The sequence below is a fragment of the Rhipicephalus microplus genome, chromosome X, assembly GCF_043290135.1.
Source record: "Rhipicephalus microplus isolate Deutch F79 chromosome X, USDA_Rmic, whole genome shotgun sequence".
NCBI classification, from domain to species: Eukaryota; Metazoa; Arthropoda; class Arachnida; order Ixodida; family Ixodidae; genus Rhipicephalus; species Rhipicephalus microplus.
The window spans coordinates 426358019-426384634 of NC_134710.1; the positions used below are offsets into that span (position 1 = coordinate 426358019).

General features: G+C 46.0%; 1 protein-coding gene across 1 annotated transcript in view; it reads left to right on the forward strand.

The window, feature by feature from the left end:
* LOC119161844 (uncharacterized) overlaps positions 1-18218 on the forward strand; it is a 30864-nt gene extending 12646 nt beyond the window's left edge. Inside the window, exons 3-8 of the mRNA XM_037414355.1 lie at positions 10025-10218; positions 11174-11311; positions 11975-12030; positions 14314-14450; positions 14580-14711; positions 18040-18218. Coding sequence (XP_037270252.1) covers positions 10025-10218; positions 11174-11311; positions 11975-12030; positions 14314-14450; positions 14580-14711; positions 18040-18218 — 836 coding nt within the window. The remainder of the gene's footprint in view (positions 1-10024; positions 10219-11173; positions 11312-11974; positions 12031-14313; positions 14451-14579; positions 14712-18039) is intronic.
* The last annotated feature ends 8398 nt before the right edge of the window (positions 18219-26616 follow it).

Genomic DNA, 26616 nt, shown 5'->3' on the forward strand with positions numbered 1-26616 from the left:
GAGTATTGTAATAGAACAGAAGGCAGCAGAAAGGGGGGTGGTATTGGGGCATTCATTCATAAAAGTACAGTCTGGCAAAGGGTCAAGAAGGAGTGCAAGGAACATTTATGGCTAAAAAGGAAAGTGGTAGGGCTAATAACACTCCTTGGTTTCGTGTAATTGTGGACGGGAGCAAAGGCCAGAGAGGAAAACCAGGCAATGGTAGAGTGTATATCAAATGACATTCAGGAGTTAGGAGGAGAGTGCGAGATAATTATACTAGGAAATATGAATGCGTCTTGGTGTCTCCTTACGAGAAGAGTACCAGAGTCTTGGAAGAACGCTAACATCATCTTAATACATAATAAAGAAGATGACAAGGAATTCAAGAATTACAGGCCGATTAGGTTGCTCTCTGTAGTATACAAGCTATTTACAAAGGTAATTGCTAACAGAGTAAAGAAAACATTAGAATCAATCAACCAAAGGAAAAAGCAGGATTTCTAACAGGCTATTCAACAATCGACCACATTCATACTATCAATCAGGTAATGGAGAAATGCTCAAAATATAACCAACCACTAAACATAGCCTTCATAGATTACGAGAAGGCGTTTGATTAAGTAGAAATATCAGCCGTCATGTACACACTGCGGGATCAGGGCGTCGATGAAGTATATATAAACATCCTGGAAGAAATCTACAGGGGATCAACTGCTACCATAGTGCTTCATAAAGAGAGCAATAGAATACCAATCAAGAAGGGTGCAAGGAAGGGGGACACAATCTCCCCAATGCTATTTACCGCATGTTTACAGGATATTTTCAGAAGCCTAGCACGGGAACAGTTAGGGAGAAGAGTTAATGGAGAGTACCGTAGTAACCTGCGCTTCACCAATGACATTGCATTGCTGAGTAACTCAGGGGACGAATTGCAACTCATGATTACGGAATTAGACAAGGATAGCAGAAAGGTGGGTCTTATAATTAATCCGTAGAAAATCAAAGTAATGTACAACCTCGGAAGAGAGTGGCACTTCGATATAAGTAATAGTGCACTTCAAGTTGTAAAAGACTATGTCTACTCAAGGCAGGTAATAACTGCGGAGCCCAACAACGAGATTGAAGTTGGTTGGTTGGTTCCTCAACACCTTGGCGCAACCCACCTGGGGGATAGGCCATTAATGGGACGGTGCTTTCCTATTTAAATTAATTCACTTCTTGAAAGAGAGAATTGGATTATTTAGCTAATATAGGTAATATTATAATGGTGTTAAATTTCTAAAGAAAAAAAACATTGAGAAGAAAACATAATAAACACACAAAAAAAGAAAAAAAATGTATACATGAAACAACTGAGGTTATTTATTTTTAGCATTGCATTTTTTTAGATTCTCGTAAGAAATTTGTAACGGTGGTAAAAACGCTCCTGTGGCTCAATACAAATGCGACTGTGCCAAATGAAAGAATCACCAGAAGTGTCAAGTTTAAGCCCAACTTCGTAGGGGTTTTTCTAGATTTTTTTTTGAGTTTTGAATTTTAGGCATGACAAAAAGAAGGGCTCCAAAGATTCTCCCTCATTACAATAAAGGCACACAGGCGACTGTTCAAGACCCGACCTGTGAAGGTAAAAGTTCAATGAGGGGACTCGACAACGCAGCCTGGTAATCACTATTCCTTCCTTTATATACGAACACCACTTGTTCTTCCAAGGGAACTTTGGCTGTGGGTAGTATGTTACAAACAAAAGCGATTTTTTAAAGTTATTGGTCGTTGTGCGTTTTTGAAAGCGTGCTGCTGTGATATATTCCGAAGTAGGCAAAATAGGTAAAACAAGATAATCAAGGGAATACAGCTAGTGCATCTGCATGCTCATTCAGAGCTAAACCTCTATGGCCTGGTTTCCAAACTAGTCGGACGAGTCGCACATGTTTAGGAATGAGCGAGTAGAAAGTTTCTAAGGTACGCGAAAAAGTTGGTGAGCTTAAGACAATACAGACCGAGAGACAGTCTGTTTGAACAATCACCGCTCATAGATCGTGCGGCACCTTGACGCAACGCTAGGACTATTGCCAGTAGTTCAGCTTGGTAAATAGGTGTAAAGTCGAGTAATAGAATTGAGAAAGCCCAATCTAGAGAGGATGATACGATTCCTAGCTACGCCAGCCTTCCCTTCATAAACAGAAGTGTCAGTCGCTATCACAATGGATGTTTCTAGATTAACCAAATGATCTTCAAAAATGCCATTTATATACTGATATGGTAATTTTTTGCATTCTTGGGATATATATAGTCAAATTCAATCCTAATTGCGTCTGCAGTGTTGAGCACATGCATTTCCGAAAGGTCAACTCTTAATGGCTCCAAAAGTTTCTGTGTAAATATTACTTGAGGGCACTGTAGTTTAGACCATTGGTAGTTGAAGAATGAAGTCTGCTGGTTAATGAAAACATACTGTGACCTCCGCTGAGGTGATGCATAGATTTTAAGGAATGTACGTACTGTTAGAATATGAAATCTTTTGATAACAGAAGGCAGGCGAGATTCTTCGTATAGGATATTGTTTGCAACATATTTAGGTAGCCCCAGGCATAAGCATAAAGTTTCGCGTTCTAGCAGAATCAGTGGTCGAACTTTGTAGGCCGGAGCACCAGAAAACAAAACACAGCCGAATTCTAATATCGGTCGAATGTACATGCAATATATCATAACGAGCACGTCTCTACGCAAACCCGCACGATAACTACTGAGCCTGCGCAGCATCCTTACGGCATGTGCTCCTTTAGCAGCCATGTTTTCTATGTGGGGACTCCAGTTAAGTGTTTCAGTGTAGGTTACCCCCAAGTACCTAACTGACTCGACCTGAGGTATGGCGTCTTGTCGGTACATTAGTGAAATTCGCACTGGGGGATTTTGGGCGAAAACTATGATTGTACTTTTGTTTGTATTGAGGCATAGGTTGATATCCTCCAGCCACCTTTCCAGACTATTCATGTATGTCTGCAGAATCAGGTACAGTGTGTGAATGTCTGCCGACGCAGCAAAAAATGCGATATCATTGGCATACACATAGACATGTACATCTTGCTGTATGGGAATGGTACATAAAAGAGCATTAAATAATAAGGGCGATAGTACTGACCCTTGCGGTATACCTCTCGTTTGCCTATATATTGAAGAGTTGACACCAGATTGCGAGCAGTAAAATTCTCTATCACCTAAAAAAGCATGGATTCAGGCCACAAAGTATTGAGGTAGTCCTAGGTTCTGAAGTGAATCTAGCAATTTCACATGCTCCATGCTATCATAGGCTTTTGTGATATCTAAGGTTACCAAAGTGGACTATTGTTTCTGATGAACGAGCAAGTTGAATTCTGCTTTCGAGATCCACTTGCGCACACCAAATGGAGCAACCACGTCTGAATCCAATTTGATATGAACTCAGTGTTAGTTTTCTGACATCCATCGATCTATACGTCTATATAAAACTCTTTCAACAATTTTTACTAGGTCCGATGTAAGTGCAATGGACCTGATATTATCTAAGGTAAACCCAGCGCCTTGCTTTTATAATAATGGAATCACTTTTGTCATTCTCCAATCAGGCGGAATCCAAGAGCTTCTAAGTAAGTGATTAAGAATTTCGAGTAAGCCAAGTGGGTATATTATGTGTACTGATTTTATCACCGACGTCATCATGCCATCAGGACCAGGATCAGAATGGGGTAGTGTTCCGACTACGTTTGCTAATTCTGCAGATGTAACCTCTTCAAAATGCTCAGCCCTATGAGGGAACTGGGCTTTTAATGAGAGAAATATCGTAAAGCGACTTTTTAGGCCCTCAGCTATATCTTCTAGAAGGGCCTTCAGTTCAACTGCTGATGATACTACAGATTCTATATCTCTTAGTACCGGGAGAACTTTCTTAATTCTCAGAAAGCGAAAAAGTGCTTTTCAAGTGACCAGCTTCGACAGAAACTCACATCGGTCATTGGTAAATTTGTCAGTGTTAAATTTGCCCTTCGCATTAACGATGGTTCTTTTGAAAATAGCGGCCACATACTTATAATCACTCCAGTTCCTGGGACACTGGTTGCGATCAATTTTTTTTATGCAGCTTTTCTTAGTCTATAAGCCCGCGAACAGTCTGCATTCCACCAAAGGTTGGTAGACGATTTAGAGCTTTCAATAGTGAATTTTTATTTATTTAACGACTCTTTAAAAGGTTGCTAATTATGATGGCATCTAGTTCTGCATCATTCGTTTGGTTAGATAAAGCGCCTCGTAACGATTTCTCGAAAGTAATAAAGTTCACATGTGTTATGGAAGATCTATTCTTGGAGGTTATTAGACATACCACCTCGAACAATATTGGCATATGGTCACTACTTGCTCCCGAGTTAATTGCAGACCATGATAAGATGAAGAGTTTAGCGTTAGAAAAAGTTAGATCGAGTACCGAGGAGGACTGATTACACATAAAAGTAGGAGTTTTTACATTTAAGCATATAAAGTTATTCTTGTTCACCCGATCCCATAAACGTTTGCCATTCAGGTCAGTTTTAAAACCCCACGAAATATGGTGAGAATTGAAGCCACCTACTAATACCATATCTTTTTGGCAATAGTGAACTGCAATATCTAGAACGGAAGAATTCAGAACACCCGCAGGAAAATAAACATTAATAAATTAGAATGGGAGGGACCCAGGATTAGTAATGCTTAATGCTAAAATCTCGCTTTCTGAAGTCATTGCCTAATGAATAATTTTAGCTCTATGGGCGATTTTAGATGAGATAAATATTGCCAAACCTCCACCCCGAGTTGGGCGGTCTAGACGAAATGTGCGGTAATTTTTAACCCTAAAATACCTATTTTCTGCAAGCCAAGTTTCTTGTAAAGCAACAATATCAGGGGAATAATTATTGCAAAGTTGAAGTAAGTCTGTAGCTGCTGAAAAAATGGAGCGGCGATTTCACTGTAGTACTTTTAAATTCCCTATTTTGAAGAGATACCAGCAGCACTCACTGCTTTCTCTAAGATGCGCTTCTTTGAAAAATTCTTTTTTGATGGGGTTTCCTTCTGATATCTCCTATTTCTTAATTTAGTACTAATTGAGGAGCGTTGTGTCTCAGAAGAAGCACATGTTTTCATATTTCTTGAGTCAGAGTCCATTTGTTCGGGTTGTGAGACATGAGAAACGGAGTCCGAGCTCCAATCTGGGTCCTGTACAAGAGGCATAGTTATTCTACGACTAGAGTTCGGTGTGTCTGTCTTTGACTTTGAAGGGCCTGGTTCCGATGGAATATCAGTAACCTTAACTGGTGAAGGTAGAGAAGGGGGCACGGTAGGTTGGTTACCTCCCTGCAAGATTTGAGTCAACTGAGTGCTCACTATTTGTGCCAATGACTCCGTTAGGCTCACGATTAGAAAATCCATAAGCTTCGTCATTGCCCTTTCCACTGTTGATGTTATTAAATCAGGCAACGATGACTCAAGCATCTGGTTGGCCCGGTTGGCAACGGTGGCATAGCCACGTGAGCGCTCAGAAAGAATAGATCGGGAGCATCGTTGTTGTTCGATGATCTCTAGAAGTTGCAACTCACATGTCCCCATGGGGCAACTTTCATCGTCAGCCGCGTGATTTCCTCTGCGTAGACAGCATCTCACCTCTTGGGTTGAACATTTATCAGGTTTATGTTGGTCAATACATGTGTGACACCTCACATCAGATCTGCATCCCTTGATGGTGTGCCCATACCTACAGCATTTTTTGCACTGCAGAGGACGAGGGGATAGTGCATCTATACGATAAATTAGTGGCCATTCCTTAATTTCGGTTGGTCGAGCCGTGCCAGCAAAAGTCATGATCACTGACTCTGTTGGAACCTTTTTGTTCTCAATGTTTCGCGAGCATCGAAATACAGAGACTGCTCCTGCGGCTGCAAACATTTCAAGTATTTCGGGTGGTGTAAGGCTCAAGTCTACTCCTCGAACTAGTCCCTTCACACAGGCCAAATGAACAGGTACGAAACAGCTCACCGGATTTGAGGCGAACGTTGTGCATTTTGGTAGCTCTGTGATGTAGGCCTGGTCCGGCGAGCAGCACAGGATGCCTCCACGTCCAAATTGACGCACCTCAGTAATCATTTGGTAATAATCGGAAATCTTCCGGAGTTCTTCCTGAATTAGTTTCGGATTTTTCATGCGAATAGATTCGCCGTTGATTGGAACCAGGGCCACAGGAACGCTCTTCAGACTACTGCGCAAAAACAGATTGACATATCACTGTTAGGAAGGGAAGACGGAGAGATTGAAGTAACTAGAAGAATAAGAATGAGGTGGAGCACATTTGGCATGCACTCTCAAATTATGATAGGTATAGTGCCACTAACCCTCAAGAGGAAGGTATATAACATCTGTATCTTGCCGATACTTAGCTACGGAGCAGAAACCTGGAGACTTACAAAGAGGGTTCAGCTTCAATTGAGGACGACGCAGCGAGCTATGCAAAGAAAAATGGTAGGTGTAACCTCAAGAGACAAGAAAAGAGCAGTGTGGATTAGAAAACCAACGGCGGTTAAGGCTATCATAGTTGAAATCAAGATGAGGAAATGAACATGGGCCGGGCATGTAGCGCGTAGACACGCTAACAGGTGGTCATTAAGGGTAACTAACTGGATTCCCAAAGAAAGCAACGTAGTCAGGCTGCTGCTGCTACTGCTGCTGCTGCTGATTATAAAGGTAACATGGTAGTTATAAAGTCAGAAAAACAGGTATCCAAGCCTGCAGAAGTAAAACGGGGGCTTAGGCAGGGGTGTCCTCTGTCACCCTTATGATTCATGATGTACCTACAAAGATTAGAGGCCAAATTAGAGGGAAGTGAACTGGGCTTCAACCTCTCTTTCGTCAAACCAGGAAAACTGATTGAACAGGCACTACCAGCATTGATTTATGCAGATGATATAGTGCTAATGGCCCACAACAAGGAAGATTTGCAGAGATTGATGGACATCTGCGGTAATGAGGTAGATAGGTTAGATTTGAGATTCAGTAAGGAAAAATCAGCAGTCACGATTTTTAATGACAATGAAGGTAGTGTTTTTAGAATACAGGAGGTCACGCTAGAGATAACCGATAAATACAAATATCTGGGCGTATGGATAAGCCATGGGGCTGAGTAGCTAAGGGAACACGAAATATACGTGACGACTAAAGGTAACAGGAATGCAGCGGTAATGAAAAACAGGGTGCTGTGAACTTACAATAGGAATGATGTTGTGAGAGGAATATGGAAGGGGTCATGGTTCCTGTCTGACGTTCGACAACGCGGTCTGTGCATGAGATCAGAAGTTCAAGCAAGATTAGAAATTAAGCAACGTGGAATAGGTAGGCTTGCCTTAGGAGCTAGCGGGAATACACTAAATCAGGGAGTACAAGGTGATATGGGATGGACATCATTTAAGGGCAGGCAAACTAGCAGCAAGATAAAATTTGAGAAGCGATTGAGAGAAATGGGGGAGGAGCGTTGGGCTAGAAAGGTATTCAGCTACTTGTACATGCAGTTTGTTGATACAAAACGGAGGAAGTGAACCAGCAACTTGACTGGTAAATACTTAGAAAACAGCAGGGAGAGCCAAACCAAAAAGATTTATCGGTTAAGAAGAAAGTGAGGGAAGCTGAGACCGACATGTGGAGAATTGGCATGATTAAGAAGTCCGCACTAGAGATCTATCAATTTTTTAAGCAGAAAATCGCCAAGGAAAGGATCTATGATAATACTCGGGGTAGTTCTCTATTGTTTGAGGTCAGGACGGGAGTACTGCGAACCAATACATATCGGGACAAATACGAAGGGGTAGCCACGGTATGCACTGCGTGTGGAGAGGAAGAGGAAAGTGCCGAACACTTGATAATGTTCTGTAAAGGGGTTCACCCTATAGTTCAGGATGATGACACAGAGTTTTTCAAAGCACTGGCGTTCAGGGACAGGGAGGGCAAAATAGACTTTAAGCGGGTAGAATTAACTAGAAGGAGGTTATCTGATTGGTTGCTAAAGTCAAGGCAAGAGTGAAAATTAAACCATTCACTGCAAAGTACGAATCCTCAAGCTCACTATTTAAAGAAAAAAATAAATAAATCTACTTTTTGGTTCATTAAGTATTATGGCTTCGTGGCACTCGCCACCGCACAATAAAAAAAAATACAACCACACCCACCCACCCGCCCGCCCGCTTGCTTATTCCATCCATCCATCCATCCATCCATCCATCCATCCATCCATCCATCCATCCATCCATCCATCCATCCATCCATCCATCCATCCATCCATCCATCCATCCATCCATCCATCCATCCGCCGGTCCGTCCGTCCGTCCGTCCGTCCGTCCGTCCGTCCGTCCGTCCGTCCGTCCATCCATCCATCCATCCATCCATCCATCCATCCATCCATCCATCCATCCATCCATCCATCCATCCATCCAACCAACCAACCAACCACGCGATAACTGAATTTTTGAACCACTCGCGTCATTCCTCATAGGAACGTCGTGCGGTTCTTTTTTCCTTGAATGAAACAGAAGCGAACAAGCAGCATTTTAATGCGTCTCTCTATGCGCGGAAAGTTCTTTATATAGTACAGTTAGGTCCATTACTAGTGATTATCTGTAGGTGGTCCGTCTGATGTCATCAGGATCATTTTGAAAATGTCTTACTTCGACGCTTGTGTTCTTGTGCTTTTACCTTAATTTCTCGGTGAGTAGGGCACTGTTGTTGATAATATTATCGTTCTGATTATTGTCGTACATTGAGCTTTCACTTTGACGTAAAGTGTTATTTCACTTTAGTGTCCCTTTAAGGCTCGTTCACACCAAAGGCGGAGCGGCCAAAGCGGCGAAACGGCAATGCGGAAACGGCAACGCGGAAAGCGGGAAAAACTTCCTCTCCAGGCGGTGTAAGCGGGAGAAAAACCAGGCGGCAAGGGCGATCGCTCTCGGAGCAATTTTTTGCCGCCTGCTGAGGCTCGCCGCTTTGCTACAGCCAATCAGAACGCCACGCAGCGGAGGCGCGCTAGTTGCGCGGGTGTACGTTTGGGAGAAGCGCTGACACGGCACAGGGACATGTGCGCAAAAGCACGAGATGCCTGCCTATTCTGCCACGTGGCGACCCATAGGAGGCGGGTGGTCTGAACAGGTTCACGCACTCGCCGCATCGCCCATTCGAAAACCTTCGCTGGTTTGACGCACCGCCTTCGGTGTATATGGGCCTTTAGTCCGACGTTATCTACCATTGAGCGAGACCATATTCTTACGCTGATCAACAAGTTCCAGGGCTGCTTCTCATACACTTCATTGAGTTTGTCAAACGCCACCGACAAAACACCGCATCATCGCGGATTTTGACGTTAGATCCATCCGGCAAATTCCTTGTCGTTGTCCACAAAGGAGTGTGAAGCAATTCAAAAACAAATGAAAATGATGCTGCAAGAGGGTGCTATTCGGTCATCAAACAGTCCTTGGGCATTGCCTGGCGTTCTCATCAAAAATAAGGGTGGCAACTTGCGTTTCTGCGTCGACTACCGGAAGCTCAGTCAGATCACACAAAAGGACGTCTATTCTCTACCGCGTATTGATGCTTCATTGAATAGACCACGCAACGCACGCTACTTTTTGGCAATGAACTTGAAAAGCGGGTGTACTGGTAAATTGAAGGGGATGAGAGAGATAGTAATGTTGCAGGCCCATGTGCTTAGATTTGGTTGTACGTTACGAACACCAGGGGGTCTAAATTTCCGGAGTCCTCCAATGTGGTGTCTCTCATGATTATATGGTGGTTTGGGATGTTGAACCCCACATATCAATCAATCAATTGAGAGGGACCATGAGAAGACCACCTGTCACTTTATGAATTTCAGGTACTTCCTTTCGGTTTGTGTTGAGCGTCAGCAACATTCCCGCATCTGATGGAAACAGTACTGTTAAAACTTAACTGACCAACCTGCTTGCTCTGCCTCGACAACGTGATTGTCTTTTTTGCGACTTTCAAGGAACACTTACGAAGGCTCGAAGCAGTTTTGAAGCGGTACGCATGGTCAGTTTTACGCTAAAACCTGAAAAGTGCCACTGCGCCTTCTACGAACTTCAGTTCCTCGGTCACGTAGTAAGCGGCCAAGGGATCCGACCCGACCCAGATAAGATTGCTGCCGTGGCGAATTTCCAGACTCCATCAGACGAAAAAGCAGTGCGTCGTTTTTTGGGACTCTGTGCCTATTACCGGCGGTATAATGCCGATTTTTCGCACAACGCATGGCCATTGACACCACTCACTAGGGAAGATATCCCCTTCACATGGGTCTATAACACCAGCAGCAATCATTTCACTAGGTTTTTAAGCGCAGGCATACACTTCTCGTGCGGTGGCGTTGGTGCAATCTATAGGAGGCAAATAGGGTAACATTTAACCGGCTCCAGTGTAAAATAACGATGCCGCTGCAACATCTCTAGCATCTGTGTACGAATAACAGACGAAAGTCGCGTGGTAATGTTAACGTTACGTCATAAACTTTGTGGCCACTGAAACATGGTTTTTCTAGGGACGACACTGCAAGCCATCCATGCACAATGTAGCAGGGGTCTCAAACTCACCGCATTCAGTGGGCCACAGTCAGGCAATTTAGTCCTGCAAGTGCAGTGAGGAAGTAATAGTGGGAGAGGGGGAGGAGGATGCCGCGCAGCTAACGCAGCGACCCTATCCCCGTAATAAGTGGATGTATAGGCAGAATTTATGGTGAAGTGGGTGGAGGGGGAACGTTCCTTACCCTCTGCCTCCTCGTGCGCACAACTATGAATGTAAGCAACCTTGTCATACCAGCCGCGTCGCTACATGACGTCGCTAAATACGGGCAGAATGAAAGTGAATAAAGACGACGATCACTTTTTGTCACGTGGTCGCATCCCGAATAAAAACCGAGAAGTAAGGGCTTCGGTGAAGGTGCTGTGTCTCCACCCTGTGTCCTCCTCAGTTCATTGTACTTTTTAGTGAATCCGACGGGCCTTGATTTGCTTTCCTGCGTGTAGTCTCAAATCGAGTATTGGCCTAAACTTTGAGGTGTCCGCGGTGGTGACCTGCGAGATTGTTGATTGGTGGCAGACTAGCTGTCGAACTCGGATTCGATTACGATTCTCTCGCACCGCAGCCTGCCCATTTTGCCAGGAGTCACAACATACCGCTTCACATGGACGGTGCGAGGATCATGAATGCAGCAGCGTACCTGGGCCTGCGGTCAAAGGATCTCCTCAAGGGCTGCGACTCCGTCATGATGTGCATTTCAAAGGTATAATCAAGTTATGCAACAATAAAAGGCCGCCATTCACTGAAATGTTGTTTCTTGGTGTAAGATTGAATATGAATGCGATCACCAGATCGGAGACACGTATGCCTTTCCTTGCGGCCAGTGCACCTACTTTAAAACACAGTCGGCAGCGACCTAAGGCCGCTGAGAGCATAGTTCACTGATTAGTTTTGCTTTGAGTCACTCATTTTTTATTACAGTCTAGTCAGCGAAAGCTTGGCCTGGCTGACCATTTTACAGCTGCAAGGCGAGTACCTAGGTGACGCGGGCTGCGTTTGCTTGTTGCACCACAGTAATCTAGCAACTATACAAAAAACTCCAACTGAGCAGGACCAAGCCGGACCATGTCAGGAGGCAAACTATGCACCCCCTCTTACCCTGATCGCGGGCATTCCCTTCTATTGTCCAGAAAATTAGTGAATATAAATGAATGTGACGTAACTGCAACGGGTATGGGCCCTGAATATAATTAGTCTAATCAAGCGGACAGCTTTTCATGAAATGGTAAGCTCCACTGCCAATTAAGCCGGAATTCTTTTTCTCTATTTCATTCTATACGGCTGAGAAATGCCTCCCTGAACCCGCGTGATTCATGCTGGTGGTCACCAAGGCAAATCTGGTAATGGTTGGTTCTGGTCCTTCCAGGGTCTTTCGGGCCCCACCGGTTCACTGGTGGCCGGATCAAAAGACTTCATTTACAAGTAAGCCGTACGAAACTTATACTTCAATAACGTTTGCATGCGTCCTCAAAAATACTGACTCCCAATAGTTGTACAAATACCTATCTAGCCGGGTGCAACTGCATCGCAAAACGCCTCGTGCATCTGTCGCACCAAGTATTTCCCTCATTCTTTTTAATGTCATTCTCCGTGAAGTTCGGCATGAAACGTTCCAGATGAGGCTCCCTGTGGGCCGCCATAATTACCTGTAGATTGAGGCAGCGCCGGTTAAGTTAAACAGACGTGACCCCGCCCCCCCCCCCCCCCCCGCCCGTACAACACACGTCTGGGCCAGTCACGTCATCCTCTGCTTTCGCGTGCCGCTGTCCAGAAGGAAGGTGTTTTTCCTATTGAGTGAAAATTCTTTACAATATTCTTCACTGAGAAGGACAGCATCTCCTTTCTGACCTTAGTTGTGGGAGTAGAGAAGCTGTCGCGACACCCCGAAAGTGCGCTTTTATTTGGAGGGGGGGGGGGGGGGTCACACGTGTTGACCTCTACCTACAGGGAATTATGGCGATCTACAGGGAGCTGTTTTGATAAGGTGTATAGAATAGGGTATACAGTTGTAATATTTGGTGCTCTTAAATAAATCCATCAATTATGTTACAAACTCAGGGCCCGATAAATCACATAGGTGTTGTGAAGAGAGCCGTTATGCCATATACTATTATACAAACACTAGAACGTGAGAGAACAATGCGTAACGGTAGTAATACGGGACTTGTGACGCGAGTATAAGAGAACGTAGGTTAGTTCGCTAATGGCTAAATGACTTTTGTTTTGTTATGCATGAAGAAAAGTGTAAAGTTAAGGGATTTTCTTTGTTAGACACAACATTAATGAAAACTGACAGTAATGCCAGCGGAAGTATAGGGGACGTTATTAAATGTAATTGTAATGTTAATTCGAAGATCGCCAGTGGTCGATAAGATAACCTGCCACTGGTGGCAAGTTATCTTTTCGTCTACTTTTTCAGCCGAGAAAACTCGTCGCAAAAGAAAATCGTTTCAGTTCAATGACGTGGTGCTGTTTAGTCTATATTCCGCGCTATTTTATATAAAGTTTCAAATGCGAAGCAGCCATTTGAGTAACCTGTGTAGCGCTGTCCCCCCGTCCACACCCTCGCTCTCCCAGCCGCAGGTGTTGGGGTGGTGCCATGTAGGTCACGCCTTCCCTCGCAGTGCGCATGCGTTGACGTCACTCTCTCCCCAGCCTATCGCCGCTCGATCACCGCGTGTCATCTCTTTCTTCACCCTCTCCACCGCTCGCAACATTCGAGCACACATCGAGCAGTCTTTCTGCGATGAAACTTACAGGAAGCCCAACCCGTCTCCCGTGCCTGCGTTTCAAACAATGAACGCTACACCGAGAATCGCTTCAAACCGTTCTTCCAGCATCCGCGTCGACGCCTGTTTCAACCGGGTCAACGCCGCGCGCGCCGCTGCTGCCTGCGCCCTTTGAGGAGATTGTCCATAATTTATATTCTATGCCTATAGATTGTATTCGACTTTATAATTTAAAATGAGCGATACGTCATTTCCCTCACAGAAGTATGTCACTGAAGTCTTGGTGTACCCCGGCATAAAGCACTTGTCAGAATCGTCGAATATACACTATTGCTATACTATGCGACAACTTATCTTGACAGCGGATCGAAGGCCAAGGAGGGGGAGCTTCTGCACATTCCCGTTCCTCCGAAATTAGTACGGCCGCTTGAGGCTGATTTCGGTTTCGTTCGCTCGCATCGTTAGCGAGTCTAGGCAATTACACAAGGAAAAAATGTGAATGGCAGAAACATTTTGATGGTTCGTTGTATAGTTTAGCATATCATATTACGAGTATGTTTGTTCTTGGAGAACTAAACAGCGTGTTTGAGGCCACACGCTGACCCACTAAGTCATGGACGCCATGTTAACTTGGGAAAACGGGCGCGTTATTGTTAAGTTGGTGCTGTCCAAGAAATCGAAAAAAGAGGAAGATATTCTTGCAAAGTCAACAATAAGTGTACTTTACCAACGTCTTTACGCAACTGTTTGAGTCTCATAACAAATACAGCAGCATATATTTCAGCAAGGCCGATGTGAATATAATCAGTACATGGAAGTGCTGATTTCTGGGCGTAGTAGCGGGCATGCACTTCGGTTTTATAGCTTCCGCACTGCTGTCAATAATAGTTGACGTCGATTGTATTATTTTTATAGATACATAACGTATGCAGATAGCTCTTGTCGCAAATTATAAGAAGGCGCATACTTCGTGCAGGGTAACGAGAGCTCGCAAGTGCCTCGGCGGGGGCATGCGCCAGGCGGGAATCGTGGCGGCAGCCGGACTCGTGGCGCTCAAGACCATAGTGCCGAGAGTGCACGAGGACCACGCCAACGCGCAGAGACTCGCCAGAGGTACATACGACGGTGCACGCAACACTGACACTTTGGGAATACGTCGAGTCGTGGTCGCATGCATACTATGCATAGTTTTCACTTCTTAACCTGGACGTAGCACTCCCGTGCGGATCGAATTCTTCCCAGGCGTCAGGTTCCAGGGTAACCCGTACATCGGCCAGGACCTGACGATGGTGCAGACCAACATGGTCGTCTACGAGTTCCGGGACACGGCCAAAATTAACTGTCTCCCTCGCGTTCTGCGAGCGTCTCAACAAGGTTTGTAGTCCCTTCACTGCAACTTGGTGGAATATTCATTCGGGGCAAGTTGATTTGCTGTTCGAAACGAAAGAGAGGTGGTAAAGGCGCGGGAGAAGGCGAGGAATACAGGACTGGGGAGCGCGATGTCCCTTCTAGTTTTTGCCACTGCCATAGTGTCCCCCACTTCCCATTGGCATAGCAAGCCTTCGAACAACCTGTAGTCAGCGAGTGGCGTGCTTTGAATAACGTATTTTGTAGCATTGCAGTATAACTGCAGTCGAGAATTCAAATCAAATGAAATGTTATAAAATATTTATACAATGTTGAGGACAATGAACAAGAAGCCGGCACGACATTGTGCTCGGCAAGCCTAGCGTGTGCAACTGAATGCTTGTAGTCAATGACTATGAGAAGAGACGGATCTATGTATCATGCGTTCTTGCAACATGTTTTTAATTTAACTGCAATTTTATGTGTTTCGGTGAAAGAAGTTGTGTGACGTTGCTGCATTGTTTCCACAATTTTTTATGGCAACATTCAGCACAAGGTGCCGCTCATATATGCTTGCTCCAATCTAGTCTGTTGTGACTGTGATCACTGATATGGAAAAGGGTGTTTCCGTTGCCTATTTCATGTCATATTTAAAGAAAATTCAGCATTTTCACATTGCCACCATGCATCATGTTGAAGCACGAGTAAGTACTTCGTGTATTCAAATGTGGCTAACACGGCCCTGTGATGCCTAGGTGCACTGAATTAGTATGAATAAATTATGTGTGTGATATGACAGCTTTCCGTTCCTGTGTACTTGAAAAAAGGCCCACGGCAGCGCTGCGCTGCTGCTGTCCTCTGAGCAGCACATTGTGCGGTGTGAGCACATGGCTCTCTCCTGGCTCCCCATCGTCATCCTAAGCTGGTGGCATGTCCCCAACATACTCATCCAAGGTCCAGTCGCCCGCGTCCAACTCAATGTTGTGGAGAGCAACGCAAGCATAAATGATTAGCACTGCTCTATCGGGGTTGTAGAGCATCAGAAAGTCCTGCAAGCAGCGGAACTTGCTCTTCAACACTCCTATACATCTTCCCCAACATTGCGCATGAATGCGAGCTCCTTGTTGTATCGGCCTTCGGATCGGCCTTCGGAAGTGTTGCCGGGGTGACTGCCAGGGACTGGAACGAGGAGCCATGGCTAAAGGGGATACCCTGCGTCTCCTGCAATAGAAAAATGACGGCTGAGTGCTCTACCCCAGTTATTTGACATTAATACTTACCAAGCAGATATTCGGCAGGTTGCAGCTGTGCAGCTGGGCGTGCACGCAGAAGGTTGTGTTCCCAAACCCAGGAGTCGTGGCACGAACCTGGGAATCATGGGTCCACGACAAGAAAGCGCAGCCGCGCGTTGCACACCTTCAAGGAGTGATACAAAATTGTACTGCATCTATGCTCCGAATAAATCCCTTTTTGCTACGCATATGCCGGAAACAATGCATACTACAACAGTCATTGGTACAGGCAGTTTCACCTAGAGGGGAACACAGGGACAGGGTTTAGCAACTGAGGAGGGAAGGGGGCAATGAACATTCCCCTGTACACATGGCTACGACTTCCACTGAATGATCGATAATTGAAAACCTACGCCATGCTATTGGGAAAGAACACTCGTAAATACCACAGCTAGCCCATGCAATTGTGGTTGTAAGTACTTTCGTGTTTGAGATACTTCCCTATCGTTTATATAATTCTGCTATGACTGCAGCCCACATTCTGATCACCTTCAAAATGCACAACTCTATTGCGCATGCACGCCAGAACGAAAACACAAAATACGACAACTGGCTCACTCACACAAACACTTGCCACTTATGATAACCGAGGCCATGCGAGCCACACACTAGCACGCATCCATTTCTCCGCAGGTTCTCTCTTATTCTTTGAATTAGTACTTTTTCCAGCTTTGACGTCAAAGCTGACGTCCGATGGGCGAGTAAGAAAGGATCCTAACGGTACTCACGATCATGACGTTCAGGGCATAATAAATCTTTCTGGACATGAAGCTTGCCGTGTCGGCCAGGCTGTATCCCTCTGGCTTGCGAATGGTGACCAACGTGCCGTCGACACACTCCAGCACGCCTGGGATGCAACCACGTCGCGCAAACTCCGCCTTAGCCTCATCCTTGGCAACTGTGGTCAGTGGTAAGTCCATCACCCCTTTCCTAGCAGCCACGGTGAAGATCGCCTCCGTCACCTCGTGGATGGTGTTACTCACCGCCGGCTGAGACATAACGATGTGTTCCTCGCGACCAATGCTCCTCTGGAAGCGATAGACCGGTGGGGAAAAACAGCTTCCTCTCCGTGGAAAGTCTCGCTAGCATCCGATGATAGGGTCAAGTTCGTCGCACAAGCTACGCACTGTTTGTTTGGACCGACGAAAACATTGCTGAAACTCTTCTTCACTGAACTCTTCAAATGCATTTCTTACCTCACGTCATCGCCTCTGCTCGGCTACAGCTTCCGCACAAGCGAGACGAAGAACCGTGGTACAGTGTACTAGAAGAATTCAGTGCGATGAACGGAGGGAGCGTCGCCTTGCTTCGCGCGTCACAGTGAATGGCACCCAAAGCGGCGGCCCTGTCGTCGGCTACTCTTGAGAGCTATAGGTTTTTGCACACGTGTGTACGCGTGAGCGTCTCATTTCAGTGGTGTTCTTGGTGGCTTCTCGTTCTGTGTGGTTGTGTTCCACGCGTGTACTCTCGTGTGAACGTGGCCACGTGCGGCAATGAGTGGAAAGCAACGCCCCAATCACTGCCACGCTCCAGGGTGCAGCACAGGGTACGCGCGAACTAACAGTGCGAAGAATTCAAGGCACCTGCAGACCCGGAACGAAGATCCACGTGGGAAAGAAACCTTCATAGAGCAGACAAGGCGCTGACCACGGACTGCGCGGTATGTGAACTCCATTTTGAGCAGCGTTTTATTGTGAGGGACTACGTACACCGCATAAATGGTGAGGAAGTTCGCATTCCACGTGGGACGCCTACGCTCACTTCGGACGCAGTCCCCACAATTTTGACGAACTTAACAGCTTACCTGAGCAAGCAGCCCACTCCGTAGAGAAATGAGCGAAGAAGGAAGCGCGATGACGATGTCCCACAACAGAAAAAAGTGCGTGGGGAGATTGCGGAGGTGACAGATGTCGACGAAATTTCGAATGGCAATGAAGTCTTTGCGGCCGTGACTGTCGCTGCGGTGATGGAAATCAAAATGCCCGGGAAGCGCTGGACGCTGCATGAACTTTACGACGCCGATGGAGTGTGCTTTACCTCATGTTCCCTCGACTCGCTTTCAGGCGAAGTCACTGTGGAAAAAGCCGTGTTCTTCACTGCAAACAGTGTCGGTGCTTTGCACTCCAAGACGTTCGTGTGTGGTAAACAGGTGGCTGCCGCGTCAGTGACAACAATTCAAGATGCTATAATCACTCTGCAGGAAGCCCATGACATCCATATATGCAAAGACGCAGCAGTGTGAGCTGAAAGCAGTCTCACAACCAACTTAACAATGAAATTGCAAGGCCAAATTAAAGTGCGAGGGCAGAGCAGTTTACAGTACTAACTGCCAAGGCAGGGCAACGAAAGAAGAAATGGCTTGCGTCGTTTGCAAATACGCAAGAAAAGCCCTTGTTAGGTGACAGTGGCACCTCAAAAGGCGTCAAGGAGGGAGCCTGAACAGTCATAATGTTAGCTCGCTGTGCCGTAGCCGTGTTTCGAAGAAGCCGCAAGCTTGTACCCGAAGAAATCAACGACTTTTATTGAAGGTAGACAAGCTCACCCCTACACATCGAGAAAATCAAAAGTGAGTGCGCTGCAACAGCTGATGAAGTACTCGCTAAAAAGATAAGTTTGTTGTCGCCAAAGCAGCAGCTCGCTGTCAGGCAGTGCTTTGAGGCATCCAAAAGGATCATGATGATAAGGGGCGCGAAAAAAACGACACACAACAGAGAAGAAGTACACGGGACGACGCGCGTCGTCCCGTGTACTTCTTCTCTGTTGTGTGTCGTTTTTTTCGCGCCCCTTATCATCATGAACCAGCACCAACTCGCCCAACTTTTTACGTTACTGATCCAAAAGGAAGAGCTTGCGGGGCATACGATAAAGAATGGATGCTTTAATGCATTTTACTCAAAATGAGAAGCCCGAAGCTCTACCAGTATATGCGAAGACAACATTTTGGCACTCCCAAGTAACACAACTCTCCGTAAGTACACCGCTCCGTACAGAAGCGGCTATGGGTTCAATGAAAAGATGCTGAGTGTGTTGCAAAAAAAGTTGCCCACTGATACATTCCACCGACATGGTGGATTAATAATCGATGAAATAAAACTGGCTGAACATTTATCTGTTACCACAGGTGCGAACATTGAAGGCTTTGTGGACCTCGGACCGTATACGCCCGAAAAAGACAAATCATTGGCATGCAATCATGGCCTCGTCGTAATGTTTGTGTCGTTGGTTGGCAGCTGGACACAAATAATTAGTGTTTTCAGGAGCAACGAGAATGTGAAAGGGGACCTGTTGGCCAAAATTATTCTGGAATCCACAGTTCCAGCAGAAAGAGCCGGCCTCTGTGTGGATACATAACATGTGATGAAGCAGTTTGGAATCGGAAAATCTGGCGTATCTTTAACATTAGAGCTCCTTTAAAGGAAGTGGTGCGCAAAAAACTACATCCTGTTGACAGCAGTCGGTTCCTACACTTTTTTTTTATTTTCCTCATTTAGTCAAGAATGTTCGAAACATGCTCCTTACTACAACTTTTGACACCCCTGATGGCGAAGTTTCGATGCAATTTGCAAGAGAAGCTCTCAAATTTGACAGTAATGCAGTCACAATGAAGGTAATGCCGGGGATTACCAGCATCCACATAAGCTCCAACAATTTCGAAAAAGTGCGGGCAAGTTATGCGTTCCAGTTGTTTGGGCATGGTCCTTTGCGAGCAGTTTTTCTTTATCGTACTCAGTTGGAAAGGATCTGCGGTAAAATTGATGCGACAGAGAAACTCTTCATGAGAATGAAGTCACTGATTGCTGTGATGACAGCAAGGTACACAGCCGAAGCTCTCAGACCCAATTCTGCAAGTGAAGAAAGCATTAAAGAAATGCTCAGTTTCCTGGACTCCTGGGAGCGTCATGCTGATAAGAAGTTTCTCAGCTAGTCAAGTGCTGAGGGCTTAAGAGTCACTTTGACAAGTACTGTAGAGCTCCTCCGCTCTTTGCGTGAGAAATATGGGTTTCGCTACTTGTTGACATCCAGGCTGAGCCAAGATAAAGTGGAAAACTTTTTCGGAATCGTGAGACTTTCTTCCGGCTGCAACTCATACCCGACGCCACAGCAGTTCCTGCTCACTGTTCACTGTCTGTTTTTCTATAATTTGGCACACAGTGTTGCAGGCGGGAATGCAGAGGGCGATGTCATCAGTTCTCTTCTTGATGTTGGGGACAGGGAAGAAACTCGAAAGCAACAGCTGATTGACCAAATGAAGCTTTGCGCTAAAAAGCAAGCGGGACCTTCAGGCTCATGTGAAAGTGAAGCTGTGGAACATAAATACCACATCCAGAGAAGCGACGCAAGGTTGACTTATTACATTTCCGGATATGTGGCGAGAAAGAGCGTGCTTCCCACCAAGTGTTCTGCATGCGATGACAGCATTCTTCTCCCAACAGAAGAAGGGCGCCGCTTGCATGCGGCAGAATTTGTGCGCCACAATGATCAAGGTGGTTTGCTCTAGCCATCGGTCGAACTCTTCCACTTTATGTCACAAGTTGTTTAGTGCACGAAAAGTTCACCGGGAGAGCGTAATGAACATCCTGCACATGATTCATTGTGCCGCTCCTTTGAAGGTGGGATGCAGCGCTCACGCCAACAGTCTCACTCCTTGCATAGTCAGCTTTTATGTCACCACTCGGCTTCATTTTTTTATCAAAGGCTTGAACAAGGCAAACGTGCTGTCAAAGAGAAAGGCAGTGCAACACCTGAAGCTAAGTAGACTACACCGTTAACTTTGTGCATTCAAGGTGCACGAAAAAAATTTTTGTGCAAGTGAAAAGCACGTGCAATAAAATCGAGTGGGACAGTGAGAGTGCTTTTGAAGTCGTTTTTTTTTTCGTACGTATCATGGGTTTTAAAAATTATCGTGCCTGAGTTTAGTGCACGTGTCCCTTATAGTTGACATTCCCTATGTTTTTCATTATGACGATTATCACGTGGATATTTGGTTTCACGGATAACATTTGCTTCAAATATTTTAATGCTCGCCAAATAGCCACAATGCATGAATGCTGCACGAAGGGGAAAAATACAGAGCATCGTCTAGCCTTCTACTGCTACCAGCTTTTTTTTGTTGAGGAACGTGAAATCATACAGCAAAACATACCATTACGGTTACGGAATACGCGAAGAATAATTGAAAACCGAGCCACAATAGGGGTAAAACAGCGGCGGCGCGTCACCCAACAAGCGTTACACTCTCGTGTTCCACGTACGCTGCCAAGGAGAGCCAGGGCGAGTTTTCAAGAGTGGTCGATGGCAGCGCCACCGCTGCAGCTACCACCCAGCGCCACCTGTTCTAGGTGGCTTTGCTACCACCGCGTGCGTCAGGCAGCGCGGCACGGACGCGCCACTGGAAAGTATTGTAGTACACTGTAACCGTGGCAGTGGGAAACGCCATGTTGCCTAAGTGTCCGGATGCTGAAAAGTCGCGACGCCCTACATTGCAATCCAATTCAGGTCACCTTGCAGCCATTTCAGTCCATCCGGTTAGAGTGTACTAGAAGTGCTGAGTAGCGGGACTGCACCTCGCCGCCTGATCCCTTCCGCATTGCCCGCAGCGGCGGCGCTGCTGTCAATTAGTACTGAAAGTTCCGTGCGCTGCGTGCAAGAGCTGCCATGAGCTTCGGCTCTTCCGTCGCGCTTTCTTGATGCAGATTTCTCCGTACCTGCCCATCAATCATGTCTAGCACATGATGCCATAGCCCTTGAAGTATGACATGCCAATCTACTGAATTTGAGCTTCATAAAGGGCCTTGTGTGATCGAAAATAATTCAGAAAAGGTGTGTCTTATATTGATGTTTTCTCTTTTATCACTTTCTTCGTTAATGAGGCGTCTATAATATTCAGAATAACTGAGCCGATTTATTTGATGTAATCTGTGCGCAGATAGCTGTGACATTACAAAACAAACACTGTGTCACATGCACGCAGAACCTGAAATCCACAAGTAAAGAGGGGAGAGAAAGAGAGTCTGAGCCCCGTACACCGCGAAATGTTTTCGTAATTTAACTTTTCAGAGTATACTAAAATATTTACACGCATTTACAGTGACCAGCAAGTGCTAAAGTTAGGTGTTCTGCTGCACATCCCACCCCCTAAAAAAGAAAAAAAGAAAAAGAAATCTGCCATGGGGAGCCCTCGCCAATGGTTTAGAGTTATCGAAGCTGAATATAGGGTGTCTCTACAAATGCGCACTGTAAGTTTCACCTTTTCGACAGTATGAGGTCTGGAAACTAGGTCAAGTCTAACGTAGTCGGACGAGAAATGCTCCGCCTAAACATAGTAGCTGTGCTGAGGGGCATTGCGTCAGTATATATATATATATATATATATATATATATATATATATATATATATATATATATATATATATATATATATATATATATATATATATATATATATATATGTGTGTGTGTGTGTGTGTGTGTGTGTGTGCGTGTGTGTGTGTGTGCGTGTGTGTGTGTGTGGGTGTGTGTGCGTGGTACATATACAAGGAAGGTAAATTTCTTAAAACAAGATGCACCACTGTCTGCCTGCACTTTTGATACTTAATAATAGAACAATGCTTATAATACAAAACATTGTCATAAATTCGCTCGCTTGCAATGACGTTACGCCATTAGAATATTTGGAAAGCAGCACAATTTAAGTTGTCCATACAAAATGAGAACTGGTTACAATGAATTTACGCAGATTAACAGACGGTCCATATATACCATTGGCACTTTTTAATATGTTTGTGTGTTGTTTTAATAAGTTTATTATGTATTAAGCCTTTCAGAAAGCAATAATTATTATCTTCGACAAAACTGGTATGGTAAAACAGAGTCGTCACTGATTAATGTTGTGACAACGTTACTTATACTCGGGTTTCTCGTGAAATAGTCGAGCGCATGTAGGCTCATATGAGGAACACTGTGCTCTGGATATCGTAGAAACTGCCGACAAAACAAGCGTATGGTTTAATCACGGTTTTGATACTTCTCTCTTTGTAGTTCGCCAGTGGCCACTTAAGATGTAACGCGGCTCAAAGCGCTCGTTCAGCAAGAAGCTAGGCGGATCCATGCAAATTTCGATTGATTTTTTTTTGTGTCTGTGTGTGTAACAGTGAATGTATCGACGCAATTTCTGCGTGCCTACATATTCACTCGTGCACCATGGCGCGTAGCAGGTGTGCATACACTGGTAAATGCTCATAAACGAATTAAATGCGCTAAAAACGAGCAAGTACACGCTTTCGCATGCTCGGGCGCGTGTGCTCCCAATATAGACGCTTCTGAGATCTTTAGCACCATGGGACTACACCGCCACCGCTAGTCACCCGCCGAAGAATCAGCCGAGGTGCGGCGCGGTCGCCTCGTTCACTCCACTGTCCCCTTCTAGTACACTGTAATCCAGTTCCTTTCAGACGGTCTCTCTAGAGTGCCTAGAATATTTCTCCTAGTGTCGTGAACGGGCCGGCCGAGGGGAAATGGTATGTGATACAGCCGCCAGGTGGCAGTACCGCTCTCTGGCGCGCTGCTTTTTCGGCAAGCTGGGAAGGCAGCAAGCCGGAGCAGACGCTTTGCGTTGAAATTGCAGTGGTGGTTTCATGGCTTAGCACGTGATTGCCTTGTTATCCTGTGTTTTCCATGCAGACTGTAAATAAAGCGTGTGAATTTGAACGAAATGTATGCGAGCTCTCTGCCTTGTTGAGATTTTGTGTCCTCCTGCCGTGCCGCCTCTTCATAGATTGGCCGCTCGCGCGTTACCAATGCTACTTTTTAAATTGCGGTAATTAAGGGGTGGCCAACCGGGGGCTCCCAGCGGTACGACTGTTCAACACAAAAAATCACATATTTCTCTCCTCATCCGCGACCACCATTCCCTCCCGTAGGCGCACTTAGTGCCAGCGGCAGGCTCAATTTCGCAGCCGCAACAAAGAAGCAGATCGTCGGCCCTTTTCAGCGAAGCGAGTGCGTCAGTTTCGGTGCTGACATAGTGCTCTTCCACATTTATGCCGCGGCAGTAAGTACTGCAAAGGTACCCATCTGCAGCACCTACTTCCTTGCTTGACGAAAACACTACGTGTTTCAACACGCAGACGTCACCCAGCACTGTATTGTAGTGCCATGCGAAGCACAATGCTTCTGGGTTACTGGGCAAGCAAATTTTGCTGCAAAATGCCGACGGCGGCGTTATGCTGTGAAACGGGTGCGGCGCCTGTGCTGTTTCCTCGCCAGCGGCAGCATCGTCACAGGCCTGGGAAGTCGTGGGTTCATTCGGCGCTTTACGCTTAGCAGGCGGAGCTGTGCAGTCAGCAATATTCCTCTCTTTTCTTTTTCGAGGCACTGGTTTAGTCAGGTAAGCGGGGCCATCCGGGAAAATGGTAGGAACGGCGTCCGGCGTTAGCGATGGTCGTTCACGGTCGAATTCGATGTCCTCACCGTTGATGACATGCTTGAAAGTTCTTTGGATGTAGCGATCATCAAAATGACGAGAACACACTACACAGGTTTCGTCTAGAACTTTGTCACCTCTTTTGATGTTTCGCGCCCATTCTTGAAGACGAACAGGGTCTGCCGGAGCCCTGAACAGAGACACCTTCTCTTTGAAAGACTTGTACCCGCCTTTGCACAAAGCACGTTCTTCCTTTTTTTTTTTCAGGCATAGTCACACACAATCACTGCACGAGAATTCACGGCACATATTCGAAACGTAGCGAGAACACGCTTCACCACACAGACAAGTCGCCACCCGACACAACGTTGAAAGGCCTGGCCGGCACGCAAACTGACGCGCCAGTTGCAAGTAGCGCCCCCTAACGCCGAATCCAAATCAATTTCCCAGCCGCCGATGGGGAAGGCGCCTGTTCATGACACTAGGAGAATATTCTAGGCACTCTAGTCTCTCAGACTCCGACCGTTCCTTCGCCTTCCTCCGAAAACCGAAGAAAAACACTCACGTGACACGCCAGCCCACGTCACCCAGAACGTCACAGCATTCGTCATGGCTCGTATGGACCAATCGCGTGCGACTCAATGGAACAGACCGCCTTTGTCTGGATTTGGAATTTGTATATAACCGCACGACTGTAGTACCACCCATGTCAGTTCTGTCGACGCAGCGAACATACGTATTACACAGTTTGTAAAATTTGACGAGCACCACGTTCATAAGTTGCACAGAGCATACGCATCCACGCAAATTCTGACCTAATATAAACGGGAGGAACCGGTAATCGGTAACTGCGACTCAAACAGAGCCTAACTGCGGCCTGTGCTTCCCACAACGGTTTACTGTAGTGTAACTAAGGTTGCCAGACAGCTATACGGACAACCACAACTGCAGCTTGTTCTCGAGTACTTTTTGCTCGAAAAACAGTGCCCTGCAGAAGCATTTGTAACGTCTTCTTGGCCAACAACGATTATCGTCATCGATCTCGCGCTCCTGTATTCGTGTTATCTACGCGCGCCCACCATTCACGGGCCACGGAGATAGCACGAAAACAAGCGCGCTATCAGCGTGATGTAGTGGGTGTACGATTCCAGACGGGGAATTGGAGAGCAAAGTTTTCTTGAACAAGTGCGAGCAAGCCGGATGATGATTCTTGTTTTGGCGCTGTAAAAAAAAACTTCCCAGTTGACTGGTAGTGTTCTACGCCCCAAAGCCACGATAATATCATCAAAGACGCCGTAGTGGATGGCTTTGGAAGATTTCACCATCTTGTGACAGACATCGCACCGCACCCGGGCTTCCAGCTTTACCCCATAAGACTAACGGGGTAAAATTCCTAGCTGTAAGGGTTCAATTGTAGTCCCTAAATTTTACTTCTTACCAACCACTGCCTCCTTTCCGGCTCCCCCCCCCCCACCCCTTACGTACAGCCGGTGTTTGCCGCCATTTTACACGAGCCACGCATCAATCAGCGATTGCGAAGAGTCTTTCTCCTCCGGTCAGTACCTCCATCGCTAGGTAGCGGGGCACTCGTTTCACCAAGGACAGGCAAAGCGTAGGGAACCTAATCGACGCCGAAAACGAGCGTTAGCTAATGTCATTCGCCGATTGCTTTTCAACTTGACCATTAAACATACGGTATGGTACATACAGTACATTTTATGTGCAATAGAATTGAAGTCAATTCTGTCGTTTCCACTGTCCGCAGCTCGATATCTGCGAAGTTTTTACTGGTACGCCAGGTGAAGCCAGCCAGGAAAGTTTTTCGCGGCTGAAGTGGGGGACATTTTTTTTTTATTTTAGTGGGGGCACCTCCTTGAATAGTTTTTTCTTTCACTCTCTATGCCATAGCGAAATAACATTTCGGGGTGGGGGCACGGGCCCAGTACCCCTAACAACGCCCCTGCTTTAACGCCTCATTTTCCTCCGTCATAGCGCCGTCACCTAGAACGATTGGCAAGTGGAACACGAGTGCAAGTAGCAGTACGAACGAAGACGACAGCAGACGCAGTAGCCTTAAAAAATGGCAGCATATCCACGGAGTGAATGATGCAAAATGGGGCGAAGCATTCGGCCATCCATTCATTCTTGCTTGCGTCCGTCTATGCGTCCGTCTGTGTGACCGTCCATGCGTCCATCCGCCCGTCCGTACGTGCATCTG